Raw genomic sequence first — 12,834 nt, forward strand, 5'->3', positions numbered from 1 at the left:
CAACCTGTTTCTGCAGGAACAAATATCTATTGTCAGGACCTTCTGGAGTACCTGCCTGATTTCAGGCCAGTGCATTATCATTCTTTTTCATATGTCCAGTATTTTATTTAGCTCTTGCTATTACATCCTTCAAACACAGCTCTCTGTCGTCATGCCTCAAAGGGCATCCTCAGGTCAGGCTGCCTCTCCTGGTGAAGGAAGATGCAGGTGCAGCAGGCTGAGCAAGAACTGCCTGCTCCTGTGTGGCTCCTGCCTCCTCCAGCCTCCCCCAACCCACTTCTCTCCCCTGTGTGTGGGGACAGTTGCTGTGCTCATACTTGGGACTGAAGAGCTTCCCAGCGGGGCGCAGGCCAGACCCCAAAAGAAGGAGAGCTGTGAGAACTGCTTTCTTACGTGTATAACCAGAGTTAAAGGCTCGCCAGGATGGTGCTTGATCCACTTCTCCTTCTTGGCTGTGAAGAACTGGGGGTCAGTATAGTACTCCAGGCTGAACTTGCTGACGTGCAGAGCCTCCTCAGGGTACATCTCCTCATCCAGGGCCAGATGGTCGTCTGCATACAGGCGACCGTTGAGATAGAAATCGACGGGTGCGGGTTTGCTCCCCACAGTGATGTTGGAGGCAGCCGGAGAGGGGCAGGTGATTGTGGTGTCGGTGTGAACCTTACACCTCTGAAAGCAGGAGAGAGCATGCATATCAAACAACGGACATGCCAAGCGCTCCCACCCAGCCTTGCTCCCAGCCTCATGCGTAGCATGGGCTACAGCCTCAGCTTCACACCCTGAACGCCTTCAGGCACCAGGCACGCAGCCCTGCTCCCAGTTACCGGGCGACAGCCCACCCAGACACTCACCGTTTGCTCTCTGCCAATGCCACGCACGACCATGGACACGTTCTGGACCAGCTCAAAGCCTCTTCCTTCCAGGGTGATGGTCCTGCCCCCGCTTTGAGGAGAAGGGAAGAAAGAGAGGGTGACTGCAGAGGACAACACAGCAGTGAGGTGCAAGGGCTGGGTCTCCCTACTGTCATTTTCCCAGGGATGCTTCCCAGCTGCTTGAGCAGAAAACGTAGCCCAGCAGCCAAAGTCGCCTTCCCACTTACAGCAAGCATCCACACTGCTACCAAGACATCAGGGAAGGAAGGAGGAGCAGCAGCTGCTGTAGTGGGAAGGGGGGACCTCTCCCAGCAGCACAGTGTCCCCCTTGCTGCCACCCCCCAGCAGAACAGCCTGCCTCTGCATGCCAGGGTACACAGCAGGTTGCCCAGGCCACCGGCCATGTACAAGGCTGGCCTCCAGCCAGCAAGGGCCAGGAGATATTCCCTGCCCCACAGAGACTGTAAGCCTTGGAGAGGGAAGAGACCCCTTTAAGGTTGACAGGGATCCTGCATCTGCCAGACACTTCTAATTTAGATCAAAATGTGAAAGTTGTTTTGTGTTTTGGATCCAGTGCCTAGGGAATGTGGAATGTGGGCCTCTCAATGTGCAGTCAATTAACGACAGAAACGAGAAGGCCCTGATGCACACAATACTGCTGGGCAGCACACAGGGTGGAGAACTGGCACCACCTGTCTGTTCTGGACAGCAGAAGCTACACCCCAGATTTACCTTCTCCTTCCTCTGCATCACATCTGATGTGTTTGGCATATCTGCCAGGCAACAGTCAGGACGTACAGATGCTGTTACCTAAAGACCACTCCAGACACCGTGACTTGGGCCCAAGACCCTGCGAGTCAGATTTCCTGAAATCGGTGGCTATTGCCACACAGTTATGATCCAAGTTTCTAAGAGCCTGTCACATCTGTGGACTAGTTTACAACTTCTGTTTTCTTTTAAACTTTGCTTACACAAATTATTTTAGCACTATGGCAAGATAAATCAGATCCAGCTAAGTTTCCACACGAGTTATGGACCCCTAATGGTCAACAGCCCAGCAAAGTGCCGGAGCAGTCAGACTACACGAGCTACTGAGCAGTCTGAAGAGAGAGGCGGCTGTCACGTTCTCAGTGGTCTGAAATTTGGAAACTGCTGTAAATACTAAGAAAGCAGACTAAGGTGATGGAGAAATACCCTGGTGGTTTCCCTTGTGAATACGGGCAGTGGCATTCTTCCATTGTCTCTGCGTTTGGATACCGTTTACACCACTTGGGACAGTTCGCCAGCCTGCTAGGAGCTGAGGTTGGCTGAGTCACTGCTGTGCCTTGTCATTAGCGTTCCCACAGCCTGCATCTCTGGCGCTGTGTTTGGGAATGCCGAGACACGGCTTTGCTCCAAGGGGACCGGATCATCAGAGCCTGCTGCATCCCTTGTACCCTAAGCGTGCCGCTTTCACCGTGGTCCTGCAGGCACAAGAACTAGACTCTTAGATTTGTTGGTCAGCCCTGGGTTTTCCAGGCTCTGCAGCTGAGGAAGGTGGGATTTCACCATGGTATCCAAAGGAACAGAAGTCTGAGAGCTCCACGAAGAGACATGAAATTAAAAGCAACACGCTTTAATAATGAAATACCGTGACCTCGAGGAAGGCTGAAATCCAAAATTACATATCTCAGCTTATCCTCCAGCAGTTTTACTGCCAAGAAAAATCCTCAGGGTCTCACAGAGTAACCCCCACCTGAACCTCCCTAAAGCACCCACCACGTGTACACAACACGTTACCAAGGCTAACTTTTTCCCATGTCCTAAAGGCACTGAAATGAGCTAGGGACAGTCCTGGTGTGTGAGACCTCCTCAACTCCAGTGCTGGGGCACCCCCAGAGCACGCTGGGTGCCCTTCTGTACCTGTCTGCAAGGCAATGTGTCAAACCCAGGGCTGAGAGAGCCCCTTTGTCCTTGCAGGACCCTCTCACACCAACCTGGAGCTGACCCTCCCTTTTGCAGGCAGATGCAGACATGTGCCAGCTCCGAAATGAAGTCAGGATGCTACAACAGCCTGGCACGGGGCCATGAAACTGTACCCTGCCTCCTGGCTGTGCTTCACTGACGCCTGGGGCTCCTGACGGGGTGTGCACAGGACCTTCTGCATCTAGGTGGCTTCAAGCACAGACAGGGTGAGCTCGCCTTGCCTGCAGCAGGCTACACCAGAGTACTCTTATTAGCCCTGCACTTTGATGGGAGAGCACTGTTCACTTCTGCATTCAGCAAAAATTAAGAGGCTGATCTCAACAAAGGCCACAAAAGGAAGGACAAAACCTGGTGGACTTAGCTGTCTCTGCTGGGGGAGAGAACTCACCTGATCTGGCTCTTCTTGGGGTTGATGTCTGATATAATCGGGTTCTTCTCATACTTGAACGTGATGTTGTAGCTGGCACAAGACTTGTTCTCAAACTGGACGCAGATTCGCACGGCCATGGTGAGCTCCGCAGACGGCATGGTGCAGGTGATGGTGCTGTCGTTGCGACTGCGCCGGGAAAGGCAGAGTAAGCTGCAGAAAGCCGTGGCAGACAAAGCAGCCAGAGCCACGCAGCGTGGCCCTGAGCACCACCTCAGAAGCGAGGCAGATGGCAGACACAGGCAAGGAGCTTCCAGTCACATGCCCGTTGCCCATTAACTGCATGGCCTACTAACGAGCACTTCTCAGCACATACCACCCCAGCCTGCCAGACTGATCTCCCATACAGCCGAAGGGAAAGGGCAGGCTCCTACTTCTTCCCACTGGTCAGACAGGAACATACAGGAGGAGGGGATTCTTCTGACCAGCAAGCTGTTGTGGGAGCGGGACCCTAGGCGTGCAGGTGCCTTCTGCCTCCAGCAGATATGGGAACAGAGCCCACGTCTGCTTTGCTCCCAGTGTTTTGGTCCTGGTCCCAGACCACCCAAAGGGCCCGGCTGCGTGCTGCGCACGGTGCGTGAGAAGCACTTGGTCTGCTGCTGGTTGCTGCCACCATGTCATGGCAACACCAGCAGAGTCACTTTGCCAAAGAACCTCCCCCCACCCTGTGTCAGACACCCACGCCACAGCTCTGCCTCGCCGCTCCGGCGGCACTGGGCTGATGGGGTGCTGGGAAGGGCAGGCAGCAGCCAAACAGGCGGATGGGGATGCTATGCAGGCTCCCAGGCATAGCGGCAGCGTGTGCTGGTGCCCCCCACCAAAACCCCAGCTCTTCCTGATCTCCTAGGGGACAGTATCCCCTGCCTAATGCTTTGGCTCTTGTCCCTAGTTCAGCGCGAGCCCCCAAACTCAGTCCCACCTGAGGTCAGTGCACTGCTTGGAGGTATTGACGAGGACACGGAGCTCAGAGCCAACGTCCAGCCTGCTGCCTCTGATGGTCACTCTGGTTCCTCCTGCCTTTGGGCCATTCACAGGAGCTATGGATTGCACCACAGGAAGCTAAAAACAAAGGGGAAATCTGTTTTCTAGCCTGGTAATTCCACAGTTGGATACTCCACGTTGCACATGGAAATTGCCTCAGTAAATTTAAATATCTGGTATTGTGAGGCTCTGAAACAGCAGCATAGCAAAAGCTTTCACTGGCAAGGTTTCAGAACAAGGGGAGAGGTACAACCACTGAGGAGTAAGTTCATATAAAACCTCTGTGACTCTGCAATCTCTATATACAGTAGATGAGACATGAGTCCAAATGGGAATCCAGGGTCCCACCAGTCCCTTCATATCCAAGGGAGGGTCCAGAGCTAGCAACAGCTCAGGGTTGGTCAACAACAGGAAATTTCTCATTCATTCCAGCTCCCACCATCCCTGCCATTCCAGACCCATCCTCCTGAATGTGAAGATAATGCTAAAGCTCTGCTGGATGATGGCCTTGAGATCTGTGAAAAGAGCCACCTGGGTCTAGATAAATGAATATCAAACTCCTTAAAGGAAGCTTCAAATCTGAAACTCTTGAGGTGACAGGATCCAAGGGAGAAGTTACCTTGCCCCTCGCCATTTTCAGCAGAAATCAGCATGTATGTTATCTGCATTTGCAGGCCCTGGAAATCTTCCTGAGATTCATGAGCTTGAGGCTTTGATAACTAATGCAGCGCTGAACCCTCATGTCTGCTACACAGAGTGCCCCAGGAGAGTCTGTTGGGCAACTTCCCTGCTCTGGTTTGAACAGGACACCAAGGGCAGAGCAAATAATTATTTCAAGATGCTTTCGTAAGGCACTTGGTAATTCCCCATATCAAACCCCACAAACCCTGGAGGCACGAGACCTGCTGGGCTGTGGAGTGTGGCTGAAGCCTGCTTGCTGCTGCAGCCCGTCCTTCGCCGCAGCTGCAGTGCCAAACCCCACCAGGGCAGGCTGAGGAACACGGGCTAAGCTGCTTTGTACTGCCTGGTGCCAGCGTCCTTCCCACTCCATCCCAGCCACACAAACATGCTTATCAATGCCTATCCTTGCCCTGGTCCTACACCCAGAACTACTTTACTCCTCTACAGCCATTTCCTCTGTTGTTTCTGATCATTACCCATTTCCACAGGATTAATTTTGTTAATTTGTATTTCTCTGAGTGTCTGCAGGCAGCTGTCTCCTGCCCTTGGCCCCTAACATATGCATCGAAATGTGCAGTTACAACAGCAGAGAGGATTATTCACGTTCCCCAAAGCCCTCCAGCTCTTCCCCTCAGCAAGAGCCAGTGGCTGCTGCTCTCGGTGCAATGCCAGCACCAATTGCCTCCACTGCAACTTTTGCAAATTCAGCTCATCTGTAGCCTGCTATAATGTCCTGGAAAAGCCTCTCGATCACGTTTCTCCCTCCACCTCAGCAAAATTACAGCTGAATCCTGTCTCTTCTAGGTAAGTCTAACAGGGACTTTGAAAGATGTAGCATACAAACAGTATTTGGGATTTTACAAAGGACCTTCTTTGGAAGGGCGGATCTAAAGGGCTTTTAAAGTTTTTCAGGTAAACTGCTATCATCAGTGCTCAAGCACAGGTCGCACCGAGACCAGCCTTGCATGGTGTACTCTACTCCATCTTCATGCCATCATCTGTGAGAGAATCAAGAAAACTAAAGACCATTGCTTAGTTTGCAAATGGTGCAGAAGCCACTGTCAGTGTGGAACACACCACCAGCTACACATCTTGCACCTTCACTCCCTGACACACGTATGCACAAAGCAGAGCACTCTCTCATCTCTTCCCCAAGCCTGGCTGAGATAAACAGCCACAAGACAGCTTTCTGCCGCATCGCTTGAGTGGAAAACAGCTCCTCTCTGCCTCCTGGGAGGATAGCCTTCTCCCTAAGCCTGCCCAGGAGCTGCCAGCACAGAGCTGTCATGGACCCAGTCTGAGCTCAGCAACTGGCTTTTGCTCCTCTGGCTTTGTTTAGCACTGGTGCTTTTACAGGTGTTTCCTGACAGGGCTTTTCCTTGCACGCTGAAGGCCAACAAAGAAGCCACCCAGCCCTTTCCCACTCTTCGGGCCCTTGTCAATGCCAACCAGACCACCAGCCCAGCAGTGAGCCAGCGTACACATCCTGATGGCAACTTGCCAGAAATCCCAAACCCAGCGCCTGTTACTGGGTCGTACCCCTGCGGTACCCTGCCCCACTCTGGACTGCTGGATCTCTAAGATGTTTTGGGTGTGCACATGGGTGCCTGGAAACAATGGAGATGGGTCCCACAGCAAGCATCCTCCTGGGAACTACCGCTGAGCCAAGCCTGGCAGCCCTCGCCGCACCATTGCCCTCCATGTGCGCTGCCAGACCTGGCTCTGCTACAGGGCGCCGGGATGTGCCAAGCCCGTGCTGGCTGCACCCTGTGTAAACCTCCCTGAACTAAATGCCTAACATGCGAGTGGGGATGGGGTGGTGGACTGCACCCCACGATCCTGCCCTAAATTCCTCACAATGGCTACCAGGAATCAAATATTGTTTCCGAGGGCTCAAGTCTTTCAAGCCACTAGACTGCAGCACAGTCTATTCTCCAGCTAAAGCAACAGCAGAAGCACAAAGGCTCGGAGTAAACAGCATACCCTTGGCACCCAGCCTGTTGTGCTTGCCCTGGACACATGGGGCTGCCTGTGAATAGCGTCTAGCCAGAGACAAGGGTGCTTGTAGGAAAGAGAAGAAATGCATGGGTTCGTTTCAGGTTTACAGAGATGAAAGTTATCTTTATGAGATGGTACAGTATAAAGCTATAAAGGGCTTTTCTTTGTATAATGACACAGGGTTAGCTCAAGTCTAATCCCTACACATTATTCTCATGCAAAAAATGAGACTATCTGCAGCAGAAAATACCCATTCTAAATAATGTGAGTGTGTGGTATGTAACTTACTTAGCACAAAGAGACATTGCAAGCCTCAAAAAAATCTCACAGGTTCTAATGGCACGTTAGCAACAGAGGAGGAAGAAAAACTAGCTCCTTTTTATAGCAGGAGAGGCAGCGATACAGCCAGGACGAGTGATGAACCACTGCAGGAGCTGAGACGGGAGCAAGGCTGTGCCCGACGAGAACCTGGCTGCCATCCTGCCCCTTATGCTCAAACCCGGGTTTGCCAGCCCTCACTCAGGAAACCACAGGTGAGGAGACACATCAGCTGCTCCTCAAGGACCCCAACACGCTCGGTCATACATCGTCTTTCTAAGGCAGCTGGGAGTGCAGGGACTGCAGGTGTCACCAATGGAACGCCCAGCAAGCAGCTACTCACCACGTAGGCGTACCGCTCCCTGGACTTCCCTTCCCGGCTCACGTTAACCGTCACCACATCTGAAAATGCCTCCTGCGCCTCTCCAGTCTGGCACACAATCCTGCGGATGGGAAAGAGGAGGTTGGCAGCAGGAGCTGGGGGTGGAGGGGCTGCTCCACCAGAGCAGAGGGGCAGAGACCATGGCCTCCTCCTCCTCCTCTTCCTCTGTGCCCTGCCTGGCACCTGCTGTGCGCGGGCACCCGCTGCCCCGTGCATGGCTGAGGGCACCCGTGTCCCACCTGAGTGCGGTGCCAGGCAGCCTGAAGCTGGCAGGCAGGAACGGGGCAAGTGATGGGGACAGGGAGGGACAGGATGGGGACAGAGACTTCCCCTGCCCGGCTCCTCCGACACTCACGCCTCAGAGACGACGTATCTGTTGGGCAGCGGGGCGCACTGCACGCTGCCTATCCTGACGGCATCGAGGACATCGCTGAAGCGGCGGCCCAGGTTCCTCCCACGGATGGTCAGCAGGGTGCCCCCCTCCAGTGGTCCACGCAGAGGCTCAATCTGTGGCACCGAGGGAAAGGTTGGAGGGCAACCACCAGGAAGCTTCTTGCCTTCCATCCCTGAGCCTGCGTCTATGTCCCGCTTGGCCCCCCATGAAGAAAACAGAATTGCTCCTTGTGCTCCTGCTCCCCCCACAGCGTGCCCGCCGCCACGCTCCCCTTGCTGCAGCTTCGCAAACAAGAAGACATCACACTTCTGTGCTGGGTTTGGTCACAGATTACTCCAGCTGAAAACACATCTGGGGTGAACCATCACTCCTTCCGCACCACAGATTTGAATGGCATTGGGGTAGGGACAAGCCCAGAGGAGGGATGCTAGTGTACTGGGAGGAGAGAGTCCTGCCACCACATTTTCAAGCTGTCCTGAACACAGCAGGACCCTTCATGACAAAAACGAGACAGGAAGTGTCCTGATGCGTGGAGCGTGGCCAAGACACGCGCAGGATGAGTCCAGCCCCGTGGGACAAGGCTGCTCCCCACCCATCTCCCATGCCACTGGTTCTTCACCTGGCAGCTGCTGACCCCACCACTGTAAGGGGACGAGGTGCTGGGCGTGATGCCATTCCACCACGCGAGGGGCTTCCCCAGACAGGGCAACTGCATCATTCACCTGGTGAGAAAACTCCTCCAATTCAGAAACGGCTCTCTGCCCTTTGCCGAGGCAATGGCACGCAAAGCCAGCACAATGTGCCTGCTGGCACCAGCTGGCCAGGGCTGGCCAGGACCCAGCACCCACTTTCACCTGCTGTTGCCCCTCCCCCGCCGGAGGGCTCTGTGCAGGCTTGTCTGCTTGCATGACTCCAGAGGATTTGGATTTACCAGCTACTATTTGCGAAGGAAATAGCGACAGAGCCCTGTGACGCTCTGCAACCTGAACTGTAGTTTCCTTCCATTATTTTCTGGCGAGGTGCTGATAACACTTGACGTGTGCTGGGGAAGGACAGGCTCGGGGGGAGCTCCCCTCTGCCACAGTGACGAGAGGGAAGAGGCAGGCGATGGGGATCCTGCAGTCCCTTCATGCAGTTACAGCACCCAAATTTCAAGCAGCTATCACTACATGCCTCCCTAAGTACAGAAATCCCACATCCTTGCTGGTTTTGATGTTGACATCAGCTGTTTTGCCTCTCTAGCTTCTCCTTTCCTAGGGAGCTCATTTTAAGGTTTGTTCTATATACTTTCTTTGCTACTTGTCAGGGACGCACACCTCTAGACAGAACCCCAGATCCAAATACCCCCAACAAACATTCATTCAACTACAATTTAAATAAATCTCATTTCAAAATGCGTAAATGCCAAAAGGTCCCTCTGCCACAATTAATCTCAGCAGAACTGCAGAGCACATGTGCCTGGAGATAGGGCTCACTTTCACATTTCAGCTATGCTCCATTAAACGCTATTCCTGATAAGAATCCTTCAGCCGACCCTGCAAATCTTTCTCGCTTTTACCAATCCCAGGAACTCTGGGACATTTTGATCGTGCTGCTGTTGTTTTTCCAACTAACATGATGAAGACTGAATCTTGTCACCAGCAAAATGTCCTTGGCATCAGGTGACTCAACACCACAGAAACCCAGTGAATAATTCAGTGCTGGTCTTGACCCTGTCCTATGCCAGGGGCAAAGCATGGTTCCTCCTTTGCCCCCAGCTGGGGAGAAGGCAGCGGCTTTTGGCCCTCTGCTCCCTGCCACACCATGCGTGCCCTCCACGTTGCATTTGGGTCTTACCTTCTTAATCTCTGGTGCTGGGCAGACATCCGAGACCTGTGGGGGCTCACTGTGCAGCCTGCAGCTGGAGCTGCTCTCACTCCAGATGCAGCGGTGCCCCAGGTCCTCCCTCCCCAGGCACTGAGAACAGTCAGCACTCCCAGTCGCACAGTTGTACACCTCCACTAAACCACCAGAGACAACAGAAAATGTGAGCTCCTGGGCCTGAGACTTTCACAGCTTTGCTTAGCGTGAGGTAAACAGCCCCCACCACCCCCCACCACCCCCTCCCCGGCTATATTAATCCAAGGAACATCTGAAATCCAGTGGATGAGCAGAGCATCTTGCACATACAGCAAAATAAGGGAGCGCTTGGCTGCCATCCCAAAGATTTCCCAGAAGGACTAGGTGCTTGTTCTCACTGCAATGTAATTTAGCACTTTCTTTTCCTTTTTCTTCCCCTCTAAACACAAACAACACTCAAACTCGGAACCTTTTGTCGATTTATGCTACATGTTTCCAACTCTCAGCATCCACACGGGAAGCTGCTTGGCAAAGCTGGCTCCATCCTGTTAGCAAAGCAATCACATTGCCTCCACACACTGACAAAAATCGGATGGTTACAGTGCTTTGTACAGTGTTTACAGTTCCTTTCCTTCCCCCGGGTGACCACAGGCCCCTTTCGTTGACTTTTCCCTTCAGATCTGCTCAGCTCAGCTTCCACATCTTTCTCCTACACCGCTTTCACCTCTTCATTAGCTGGTGCCCTAGGTTACATTTCCTCTCCAGCCTAAAGACTCCTGCTGCTAGAGTGTGGGTATCCGCTGAGATAAACAGCCAGAAACACTCAGGAAACATTGCTTTCACACCCTTTTCCCCAGAGGAGACTGCAGGAGAACATAAAACAAAGAAACAGTCACATTTTGCACTTCTGTTCATGGAACGATCTCATGGTGCTTCATAAGCAACTAATGAATCCCCCAGCCTTCAGCAGTCTGCCTGTGCCTGTGCTAAGGAAACATCATCAGCATGGGGTGGGAGGGGGGGGGGGGGGGGGCAGTCCCCCATTATCCACCAAAAAATGAGCTTACTTTACCTCGTGTTGAGTCCACCCAGTGAGTTACACTGGTTGGTTTTCCACTCAACAGCAAAGAGCTGGGATTTTTTTCAGCAGACTACCAAAATGCAGTTTACAATAAAAGCTAATAAACATGGAAATAATGAACACTAATAACAGCAATTCCATTAAAGACAGTATAAAAGATGCACAGATTTATAATTGGCCAGGCAGATCTCTCTCTCTGCTTGCAAGTCAGCCTCTCCAATTTAACTTGCACCGATCTGATCAAGGCGAGGAGGAGCCAGAGCAGTCTAAGGGTCCCGCGGGAACTCCAAATATTCTGGCAAATTCAGATCGACGCACACAGTCTGTGTAAGCGAGATCCTCCACGCAGGAGGAGGGGGCATTCCACCACGGTCTTTCCGCTGTCATTCCTGCTCCCAGCACCACCCACGCTGAGAACTAAGAGCCTTCTCTTGCACATCAAAATAGTCTGAGCTCAGACCTCCCACCCCTCTCCTCCGGGTCACCTCTGTATCTCACAAATATCGATGCTCTCTTCTTTCTGCAAGGGAGTCATGCCTCATGCCTACCCGTGCTGGTGTTTCAAAGGTTATTTCACCAATATGGAATGCTTTGCAAGATAAGCCTCCTTTATACACTGGGATTTACTGTGGGGAAACCTTTTTATCCTGGGTCTGATAGTGTTAATGTTTCTCTGCCTCCAAAGAAAAATATCACTTCAGGCATCCAGTTCTCATTTGTATCTAGGGTGAATCAGTTCCTTCCATTCCTTCTACTACAACTGCTGACACTACCGAGAGGGAGGAGAGCCCAGACCTGCTGACCCCTGCGAGGGCACATGGCCGGGTGCAACCATGGATCTCCGGCCAGGCAGGGAGAGGCGGCTGCTGTGCAAACACCGGCTCTCTTGGCTGACTGCTTGGGCTTGTCCTATCTAAATGCCTTGTCTGAGTGCACTCCTAATCTGACTCTTTGCCTGCCTGCCTTAGTCTGCTGATGTAGCAAGGGCTTTTTTTGGGAATCCGAGCATTCTTCCCAGAGACAGAGAGCAGGCCAAGGGTGAAATGTGTTTACACATTTTATTCCTTCTCAGCACAGGAGAAAGAAAAAAAGAAAGGACTCAATGTTTACAGCATGCTGAACCTTGATGCCACACTCCTGTAAGAGGGCAGGGCAGAGCCCACCCCCATCCCTTATCTCCCCCCACCCACCCACCCCCACCCGAGGAATGCCCCACATCTCTGCAGTGACCCAGAGCACTGCCATGCCCCGTCCCGGGGCAGGCAAGACCTCAGCCGCTGCCTGTGCTCAAGGACAGAGCTTGCCTTTCCCTGAGTCTAAGGGGATGGATGTTTGCAGGCACCCGCCTGGTCCCTGGGCACATGTTCACACGGCTGCCACTCCGTGGAAACACGGTTTTTGCGTGTGCCCAAGGGAAGGAACCAAGCTGTGCCCGCCTGAGCCATGGTGTCTCTCCTGAACCCATAAACTTTGCCAGCATTTGAGAGTCATTCAAGCTGACCAGATGAGAGCAGAATAAAAATATTTTCAACTCAGACCTGTCATCATCTCTGGGCTGTCGATAAATCTGTCTGGTCTGTCCTTCAGCTGAAGGTTCACTGGGAAGAGATGGCTTTTTTCTGATGTGTGGAGCTGCACACAAAAAACAAATAAACAAAAGCTTAGGAAATGTAGTAAAATACAAGGTTCCATACACAGACTTACATGGATTAACATTCCTCGTGAGACTTCTCTGACCACTGCTTCTCAGTACAGGAGGGTCTCATCTTTAGCAGAGAGAAGAGAGGGAAGGCTCATTTTTTGTTTTAATTATTTTGCTGAGGTCCCGACGAAGGGCACTGGGGCATGGCGCACACCGCAGCAAGAGCAGAACCCTGGCTTGCTGCTATTTTTAGA

At 52.6% G+C, this 12,834-nt stretch overlaps 1 protein-coding gene across 1 annotated transcript in view; it reads right to left on the reverse strand.

The window, feature by feature from the left end:
• PLXND1 (plexin D1) overlaps positions 1-12,834 on the reverse strand; it is an 83,058-nt gene that overhangs the window by 32,143 nt on the left and 38,081 nt on the right. Inside the window, exons 11-18 of the mRNA XM_037383210.1 lie at positions 12,477-12,570; positions 9,855-10,018; positions 7,980-8,131; positions 7,586-7,685; positions 4,184-4,323; positions 3,226-3,393; positions 852-942; positions 394-669 (exon numbers count right to left, since the gene is read on the reverse strand). Of these exons, the coding sequence (XP_037239107.1) occupies positions 394-669; positions 852-942; positions 3,226-3,393; positions 4,184-4,323; positions 7,586-7,685; positions 7,980-8,131; positions 9,855-10,018; positions 12,477-12,570 (1,185 nt within the window). The remainder of the gene's footprint in view (positions 1-393; positions 670-851; positions 943-3,225; positions 3,394-4,183; positions 4,324-7,585; positions 7,686-7,979; positions 8,132-9,854; positions 10,019-12,476; positions 12,571-12,834) is intronic.

This window comes from Falco rusticolus, chromosome 4, assembly GCF_015220075.1.
Source record: "Falco rusticolus isolate bFalRus1 chromosome 4, bFalRus1.pri, whole genome shotgun sequence".
Lineage (NCBI taxonomy): Eukaryota > Metazoa > Chordata > Aves > Falconiformes > Falconidae > Falco > Falco rusticolus.